Consider the following 9905-nt stretch of genomic DNA (forward strand, 5'->3'; position numbering starts at 1 on the left):
AAACCGTGAACATAATCAATTAAAAATTAAATTAATTTCGCTGTATATCCGCATCATTTTTTTTCTTCAAGAGCACATATACAAGCGTGTAGATTTCGCACCTTTTTTACTTTTTAGTAAATAAGGTGATTTTGTCTTGATATCATGCATTTTGTATTGTTGACCGTAAAGCAGTGCTAAGTTTCTCTACCGTAAAAAGTTTTTATTTGAAATAAATTATTACACTTTATACTTTTACTTTTTTAATTCTTTGGAATTAAATTTTAATTAATTAGTTGGAATAATAAAATATAGATCACTTTGATTGAAATACCTTTACATGAGAATAAAAAGCTTTAATATATATCACTTAAGCCTTATTTTTAAGAAATAAAAGTTTGTAGTACGTTTGGAATATAATTTTTTGCACTTTGGTTTTATTTTTTAAAGAAAGTAGTACGACAAGAATGTTTGAAGAAAATGTACATATGCTTGTACTTAATGCAATTTAGAGATTTCATACATTTTTTGAAAAAATTGTATATTTGAATTAAATAAAATAATATAATTTTCTGATATCATTATTTTATAAATAATGTTACGTCCAGTGGATTACACGATTTCTTCATTTAGCAAACATTCCATAAAATAATCAATAAAGTAAAGCGAGAACAAATTCAATCGGTAACACGAATCTGAAGAACGTATCATCAAAAATTTTCATAGCGGATATAGAATAAGTAAAAACCATACTTATTCGAGTGATTCGTGGCAATAAAATTTATGTAGCATGAGCGCATTTACAATCAGGCATTGAGATGAAAAGACGCCACAATTTCCCTTCAGGCGTCGTGGAAAAATAAATCATTAAATAATCATGATCAAACCGCGTCATTGCTGTCACCGAGGTGCTAAGCCGAGACCGGGAATCGATTCCCGCGATAATAAGAATTCCTAAAGAAAAACCCTCTTTAAAAAATATATATACAGGGTGTCCCATTTTAAATAACGGATAGGAATATCTCGGATGGTAAACATTTTGGAGAAAATTTGTTTATACAAAAGTTGTAGGGTACAGACAAGGCTAACTTATGATTGATCTTGATCTTGACGATGACCTTCAAGGTCATTTCAATATCAAGTCAATTGTTTCAAATGGAACCCCTTATTTTTTAACCCGGAAGTGGAAAGAGCGGAAGATTTCACGTCCGAATATGACCTTGACATTGACCTTGACCTCGATCTTCAAGATTATTTTAAGGTCAAGTCGATTTTTTTTTAACGGAACCCCTTTTTTTTACCCCGGAAGTGGAAAGCGCGGAAGATTTTACGTACAAATTTTAAACGATTTCGGTAATTTAATATAAATTATGCTTATTAATGATCAACTGAGTAAGATTCTCTGAAGAAGATCGAAAAAGATCGAAAAAAATGGGAGTTAAGTATTTTTGAATGATAAAATGAAGTGAATCATCAGCAACGTTGGAGTTTGATCGTATGGTGCGGTATTGTCAATGGAAACTTGATTGGACCTTATTTCTTCGACGAAAATGTAAATAGTCACAACTATTTACAATTTTTAATAAATGATTTACCGAAATTGCTCGAAAATGTTGATCTACACACGAGAGTCCGCATGTGGTTTCAGCAAGATGGTGCACCTCCTCATTATGCCAGGATAGTTCGTGACTATTTAAATATCAGATTCACGAATCAATGGATAGGACGTGGTGGATTTGTAGAGTGGAGTCCGATATCTTCAGATTTGTCTAATTTGGACTTCTTTTTGTGGGGCTATCTGAAAAATATTGTCTACGCTGAAGCACCCACCACAAGACAAAATATGATGGAACGCATAACAAGCGCACGTCGCAACATTCCAAGAAATGTTCTTCTTGCAACCATTAGAAGTTTTCAAAATCGCATTCAGTTATGCCTTGATAATAACGGTCAATTATTTGAACATTTAGTTAGATAAATTTGCTTATGGAGTGGACTTTAACATGAGGTCAGACATTAAATCTTGAGGTTGATAACTAGATGATACTCGACCTTGCCTTAACTGGCTGGGTAACTCCTCTATCTTGCCTTAACTGGCTGGGTGCCCCCATGTGTCTACCTTCTCGTGGTGGGGGTGTTGTGGCTTACGATCCGCTCGGGCTATATTAGCTCAGGTACAACCATGCTAAATGCATCTGGGTGATTCCTTTATCTTGCCTTAACTGGCTGGGTGATTCCTTTATCTTGCCTTAATTGGCTGGGTGAATCCTCTATCTTGCCTTAACTGGCTGGGTGCCCCCATGTGTCCACCTTCTCGTGGTGGGGGGGTTGTGGCTTACGATCCGCTCGGGCTATATCAGCTCAGGTTCAACCATGCTAAATGCTGGCCGACAGGGAGGTCCAAATTAATGGACACAAACCGAAAAGAACTATAGAACCTCACCATAGAGCGGTGAAGGAGCACTTGAAGGTAGCGGTGAAGATCAAGGTCAAGGTCATATTCGGACGTAAAATCTTCCGCTCTTTCCACTTCAGGGTTAAAAAATAATGGGTTCCATTTGAAAAAATTGACTTGATATTGAAATGACCTTGAAGGTCATCGTCAAGGTCAAGGTCAAGGTCACCATAAGTTAGCCTTGTCTGTACCCTACAACTTTTGTACAAACAAATTTCCTCCAAACTGCTTACCATCCGAGATATTCCTATCCGTTATTTAAAATGGGACACCCTGTATATACGCCAAGTGCATGAACAAAAAAATATCGATTATTATATTCCAGTAGGAATAGAGAGTCTAACTCAAGTGAGCGTGGGGCACCCAGTTGGACACGGCTCAATTGGACACTAGCCACTCACAGCGCTTGAGACTACAAAGCTCCTAAGCACCGGTCGCTGTGATTAATGGTGTCCAATCGAGCCGTGATCAATCGGGATCACCTTCTTTGTATCAGGGCGCGATAAAAAGTGGCACCGCTACCATTGCGCTAGTAATGCCGACTCTCGAACCGATGCATCGAGAACCGGTTCTTTTTGTTCTTGAAAAATCGATTTTAATTCGATTGTTTTATTTCTCGATTCTTTCGGAATCGATCCAATTTTTCAGAGAATCGTATCGACGATTCTCAATTTTTACTAATCATTAATTTTGAAAAGAAGGAAGCACGAAGCTATTGTATGCTGCCAATCACGGCACCTAGAGCTTTGCTACTGCTCTAGCGCAATGGATCAATTACAATAAGACTGATTCAATATGTGATTGGTCGGGGTGATCCCGATTGATCACGGCTCGATTGGACATCACCAATCACAGCGACCGGTGCTTAGGAGCTTTGTAGTCTCAAGCGCTGTGAGTAGCTCGTGTCCAATTGAGCCGTGTCCAACTGGATGCCACCCGATTGGTATATTATTGGTCGGCAGTCAGAGTTGGCAGTCGGTAATTTGCAGAGTCGGTAATCTGATGCGTACTTAAGTAACATCATTAGGCGCATTCAGTACTACAACCGCTCACTAAGCGCTCGGTGAGCTCTTGCATCCGATTGACATATTCCGTTAAATCTAAAAATATAGAGGGCCACTTTCACCATCGTCAGTTCACTTAACCTAGTAACTGTAATAAAATAGAAAGAGATAGAACTATTTCTATCTCTTTCTACTTCGTTACAGTTACTAGGCTGGTTAACTTATTGAGCTTGGTGAAAGTGGCCCTAAGACTAGCATGACAGAGAACAAAACGGTTATGTTTGTAGTGTCGAGAATAAAATAGCAGAGGAAAACGTAAGTCATAAAAAGTTATTAGCTGTATTCCGTTATTCACTGCAAATACTGAAAATCTATATAGTTTACATTATGTATATTATAGATTTTCAATATTCGCAGTAAATTACGGAATGCTATTGTGTGTGAATGTAATTATATATATGTCGCATATATCCAGTACAAGTTTAAATCATTTTAAATATTAAATTTTTAGAAGTTCTTGATATTATCTTTATATTATCTTTGTAAACTGTAGGTCCAGAGAAAGTAAAAAGCATCAACTGACAATGTCAACAGGCACTATTTCAAAAAATATTGCCAATAAAGTGGCATCTAAATCTGATAAAGACTTGATTAAACAGTATTTCATTTTCCATGATGCAATATCAAAGCGTTGCACGTTGTGCAATAATATTTACAAACATCACAACAATACGACAAACTTAAAAAACCACCTGAAGCGAAAGCATAAAGCTGTAATAACTCAACAAAAAGATATTACATCTGAAAATAATCATGTCATCGATAATCCTGATTCTGAATCTTCGTCATGCAGTCTGCAGATTGTCGAAAGTGATACAAGTAATATGAAAACACAGACTTTAACACAAAAGCAAGTTCCGATTAAAAAGGCTTTTTTGAGGATAAGTGAATATAATGGTAAATTGTTTAATGTTGTATTTTTGTAATAAACAAATTTCTAATTAAAGAATAAAAACTTTTTCTCTTTATATCAGAATAAACATTGTAATTACTAAAATATATATGAATTTAATGTCTACAGTTAATTTTACTGATTCTTGTTTGTTACTAATGTCAAAAAGAAAAGCAATTTGAGTGGCCAACATTGAGATAGTAGTCAACATTGAGATAGTAGTCAACAATGAGAGTAGGAATCTTATATTATCATACTATTTTATATTAAAAATGAACACAAGATTAAAGTATGCTAGATTTAATATTAATCTCTTTTTAATAGAAACAAGTTTTCGAGTGACTAACTTTTTTTACAACAATTTTTTCTAATAGAAAGTTTAAATTCATTATTTTTAAATTTCTTTCTTTTCATACTATTTTTGGCAAATTAAATGGTAAATAACTCTCAGTATTGATGTATAACTAAATTCGATACTGTACTTAATACATTTTAATTAGATCTGATAAATTTAAATCAAATTAAAACATTTTAATTCAGTTTAATGTAATAAACCGAAAACCAAATCCGTGTTACAGATGGTGGTAGTAAATCAGGACAAATCACAAACGCCATCACAATTCACATTTACGATTTCCAAAGACTTACAGCCAATATCCATCGTAGAGAATGAAGGTTTTCAACGATTATTCAAAGTTGTTGCGCCGTTATACACTGCTCCAAGTAGGATGACGATTACAAGTCGCATTGATGAGAAATTTGTCGCGCTAAGTTCGATTGTGAGAAACAAATTGACAGGGATTGATAACATTGTGCTGACGTCGGATATTTGGACGGACAAGTACAATAGCAAAAGCTATATGTGCCTTACTATACATTTTATCGACAATATAGAAATTGAATCTATTAATCTTGGAATTCGTCTTCTAGAAGAAGCTCACAATGCCATTTATTTATCGGAAATTATAAAATCATTTTGTCATGATTGGAACATCGATCTGAGTAAAGTAATGGTTATGATTACAGATAGTGCTGCTAATATATCGAAAGCTGCACGCGATACATTTGGACAACATTTGTCATGCTTTGCACATTAGCTCAATCTAGTAGTCGGGGATGCAATTAAATTAACTCCTGAATTTAAAAATATTGTGGCAAAAGTAAAAGAAATTGTAGCTTTTCTTAAACGACCGATAAAAGCAGCCGATGTGTTAAGAGCGCTTCAGATGAAAACGAATCCCAACGATGACCATCTTAAAGTGATTCAAGAGTCTGAAACTCGGTGGAACTAAATGTTTTATATGTTGGAAAGATTTTGCAAACTATCCGAATATATTAGTACTGTCCTGTTCAAATATTCAGACTTGCAAATGTTATCTCACTGCGATATAATATGTATATATATCACACACACACACACACACAAAGAATCACTTAAAATTCTCTCCCCCATAGAATCCGTAACTGTAGAAATGTCAGGTGAAAAGTATGTTACCGGAAGTAAAGTTATTCCGATTGTTCATTGTTTAAACAATATAATAAGTCGTTTAGATCCATGTAATGCAATTGCAGAAAAATTGGAAAATAACATTCTAGATCAGATAAATATGCGATTGTATGAGAGAGAGAATTCCAATCAAACATCCATACACGGAGAGAATTTTCTTTTAAAGTTTACCCTGAAAATATTGTGATTGTGGTACAATACAATATTTTAAAGATTTTTACCATGCACTTCAGTAAAATTGATTAAACTTATTTTATACTTTATTGTAGTTTTATTAATGAATGAGAGAGATTTATATTAAAATTCTTCGAAATACAATGTTGTCCCACGATTGATGTGGAATTTTCATGATAAATTAGCGTATAATAACAATGCTAAAAACTATGGAGATGATTCAGCGGGTATTCCCATTGAACTTCGACAGTTTTTAAACACTCCCGTGTCACTTCGAGAAACGGACCCTCTACAAGAATGGGAAAAATTAAAGTACGTATACCCAAGTCTGTTTAAAATTGCAAGGAAATTCCTATTAATTTTAGGAACATCGGTCTCATTTGAAAGATTGTACAGCACCGCGGGAAACATTATTTCTGAAAAGCGTAGTAGGTTATCTAGCAATCGAGTCTCAACGCTAATTTTTCTCAATTCTTTAAAGAATAAATATTGGAAACTGTGATGTAGGATAAATAAGGTTTAAACAAACTTTAATAATTAAGGATTCAAAACATTATTTTATTTTAAGTTAATTATTCTCAAGGAATAATTTAAATGTGAGGCAATTTAAATGTGATCACCGCGCTTATAAAGAACACAATAAAATTTTTATTGACTGTGATTCAAGTCAGGGACATATAAAAACTTAAGACAGTAAGATGTAGCAGTAAGCAGATCGACCAATCACGATAGAGTTACTTTATATTTTCTGTTGTGATTAGATACGATTACTGCTACGTCTTACTGCCTTATGCGTCGTCTACAATGGGCAGTAGCAGTAGTGGATTAAAGAGTAGGTATAAAAATCAACAAATCGTAATCGAATGTGAGGGAAATAATTACCTATCATTGGTCGATTTCTACGCCTACTCTTTAATCCACTACTGTTACTGCCCATTGTAGACGACGGGGTGATCCCGATTGATCACGGCTCGATTGGACACCATTAATCACAGCGACCGGTGCTTAGGAGCTTTGTAGTCTCAAGCGCTGTGAGTGGCTCGTGTCAAATTGAGCCGTGTCCAAATGGGAGCCATAGACGACGCATTATGTTTTTATAAGTGCCATGGGCTTTAGACTTAAGTCCACTATTATTTATAAAATAAATATTATTATTTTAATAATTCATTTAAACCTAATTTGTAAGGAGACACGAAAAAAAATTTTTTGAAAAAGTCAAAACTTTTTTTTTTATTAGTTGCTGGGAAAAGAATCGAAAAAATCGATTATTCGAAAACGATTCTTTTTTATCCGATTAATGGACTGTAAGAATCAAACTCAAAAGAATGGATCGATTCTGAAAATCGATCTTTTTTTAAAGAATCGGCATCACTACATTGCGCGATTGCCGCGCAACCAACGCAAACTTCATGACCCCCCATAGACATGAAATTATTTTTTTCGCGATCTGTTTTTATTTCTACTCGCTTCATGCTTAGCACATATAAGGTTAGAGATTCCTAAAATTCCTCTAGTGAAATTAGATTCCTGTAGTGATTAGAAAATTATATTGTTAGATTATTATTTGTGTTATGTGTACAATTTAACGTGTAAGTGGTTTTTGTTTTGTAGTTGGATTTATTTTGAATGTATATTAGTTTGATGGTTACGTTGTTAGACGATTTTTCTCTCCCTCTTTCTAGATAATAGTGTGCATTCTTGCAAAGGTATTTACAGTTACACTTTATCTTTTTTTCATTATTGCTGTTTTTTCTTTATTTAATATCTTTCTTTAATTGTTTCTTTTGTATTTTTGTATTCTTCAGTATGAAATGCGTAAATTCTGGGAACGCAAAAAGATATAAATTTTCTCATGATTGGCTAGAAAGCGAGAAATGTAAATCTTGGATTAAAAAAGTTCCTAATGATGATAGTTCATATTTTTGTATCCCTTGTAATAAAACGTTTTCTTGCTCCCATCAGGAGTTTTTAAGCTGAATCGAAAGCTTATCGAACTAACTGTATAATTGCTCTGATGAAGTAAATATCATTGAAAAGGAATCTCATGAAAGGAAAGTTTGCCATTCATGACTTGAAAATGAACAATTCAAACCATGGCTGCAAACAATCCCGAAAGATCTTTTCAATTGTTTTTGCTCACTCTACAATCTAAAGTTTCGATGTGGTTTCAACAAGCTTATGCGGCGTTCTGACAATAAGAAACATGTTTCGGAGTGTCAGAAAAGGGGCTTTAGCGTAGAATTGAATACGCATGACGAAGAACCTGTGCCTTCTGAAAATCGGAAAAAAATCGCGGAAATAAAATTTGCAGCATTAATTGCCGAGAAAAACATTCCATTTGAAACAGCAGAATCAATCTTAAGTTTTTTCCAAGACCTCGGAGAAGATCCGGAAGGCTTGAAAAGTATGAGGATGAATCGGAATAAGGCACCGAAAGTAATAAAGAATGTCTTATGTGTTCGCGAACAGGAGCGGTTGGTCGAAAAATTACAAAATAATAAATTTTCTATTTTTGTTGACGAAACATCCGATTTAACTAATGATAAATGGATGACGTTTCTTTTTCGATACGTCGATCCTCAGACTTTGAATGTTCGAAAGGAATTATTAGAATTAATTCATTTGGACGCGAGTGATTGTAGTGACGAAAATTATTTACAAATTTTAGAGAAATGTGGGAAAAAAAAATACAAATTCCGTTTTCAAACATTACCACTCTTTCCTGTGATAACGCTTCTGTTATGACAGGAAAATACGAATCATTTAAAATTAAATTACAAAAACATTGCAAAAGTTTGATAACGATGCCATGTCCTTGTCACGCAACTGCATTAGTAGCAAATGCAGCTTGCAGCGCAATTCCTGAAGCATGCGAGGAGTTTTTGCGAAAAGTGGCATTGTTTATCTCTAGCAGTCCCAAGCACGCGTGTATTTTTGAGCAATTCCATAAATCATTTTGTTTTGTTGGGACTTGTGTAGGAAAATTTTAAAACTGTCTGAAACGCGATGGCTTTCACGTCATGCATGCGTGGCTAGACTGAACGAAAATCGGGATGTGGTATTAAAATTTTTGCAAGAAGAGCAGTTGAGCGAGAAATCAAATTCTGGGGCTGCTTTACTATCTCTGATGCAAAATTCAGAAATACAAGCATATCTCTTGTTTCTTGAGTATATTCTGGATGCATTTAACAAGTTTAATGCGTCTTTTCAAACTGAAGAAACAAAAGGTCATTTACTTCAGTCAGTAGAAAAATCTTTTGAAAACCGTTCTTAAAAATGTTAAAAATGTAAAAGCACCATTATTGAATTTTGTTTCGATGGATACAATTAATACTTTGCTTGCGTGTAATCGTCTATCTCCTGATCAAGTCATGGTTTGAGAAGCTTGCCAAGATCTTCTTAATCGATTGAAGCAGGAAGGTCAGAGTGAGATTGTCAAATCGGTTTACGACAATTGTTTGGCATTCTATGACATCACTGCGAAAGAAATTTGTAACCAACTTTTTGTCAAGGACGAATTTCTGAGTAAATTGAGGATCTTTGAACCTAAATTTGTTTTTAGCAAGAAGACGAAAAAAACAGCCCGAACAACTCCGTTCAGGATGTCCTTTTTATTGCCCAACGATTCGACGGATTTGTTGAGAAGATATTAAAAGAAAAATGGGAATTTCTAAAAAAAGATTTCACATCAGAGCAAAAAGCGACAATAATTAATTTACATTTTGACGAATCATGGAAAACAATAATGGCAACTAAAAAGGCAGATGGAAAATTTAGATATCCAGTTTTAACTATATTAATTAATGCAATTCGTTCTCTTCCAAATTCTAATGC

The 9905-nt window shown here is 34.3% G+C and overlaps 1 protein-coding gene across 1 annotated transcript in view; it reads right to left on the minus strand.

Annotated features, from left to right (window-relative positions):
- The window catches only part of LOC108765215 (uncharacterized), a 4444-nt gene extending 2163 nt beyond the window's left edge, over window positions 1–2281 (minus strand). Inside the window, exon 1 of the mRNA XM_018513813.1 lies at window positions 2259–2281. Coding sequence (XP_018369315.1) covers window positions 2259–2281 — 23 coding nt within the window. The remainder of the gene's footprint in view (window positions 1–2258) is intronic.
- Window positions 2282–9905: the final 7624 nt, after the last annotated feature.

The sequence above is a fragment of the Trachymyrmex cornetzi genome, unplaced genomic scaffold, assembly GCF_001594075.2.
Source record: "Trachymyrmex cornetzi isolate Tcor2-1 unplaced genomic scaffold, Tcor1.1 scaffold48, whole genome shotgun sequence".
In the NCBI taxonomy this organism is placed as follows: domain Eukaryota; kingdom Metazoa; phylum Arthropoda; class Insecta; order Hymenoptera; family Formicidae; genus Trachymyrmex; species Trachymyrmex cornetzi.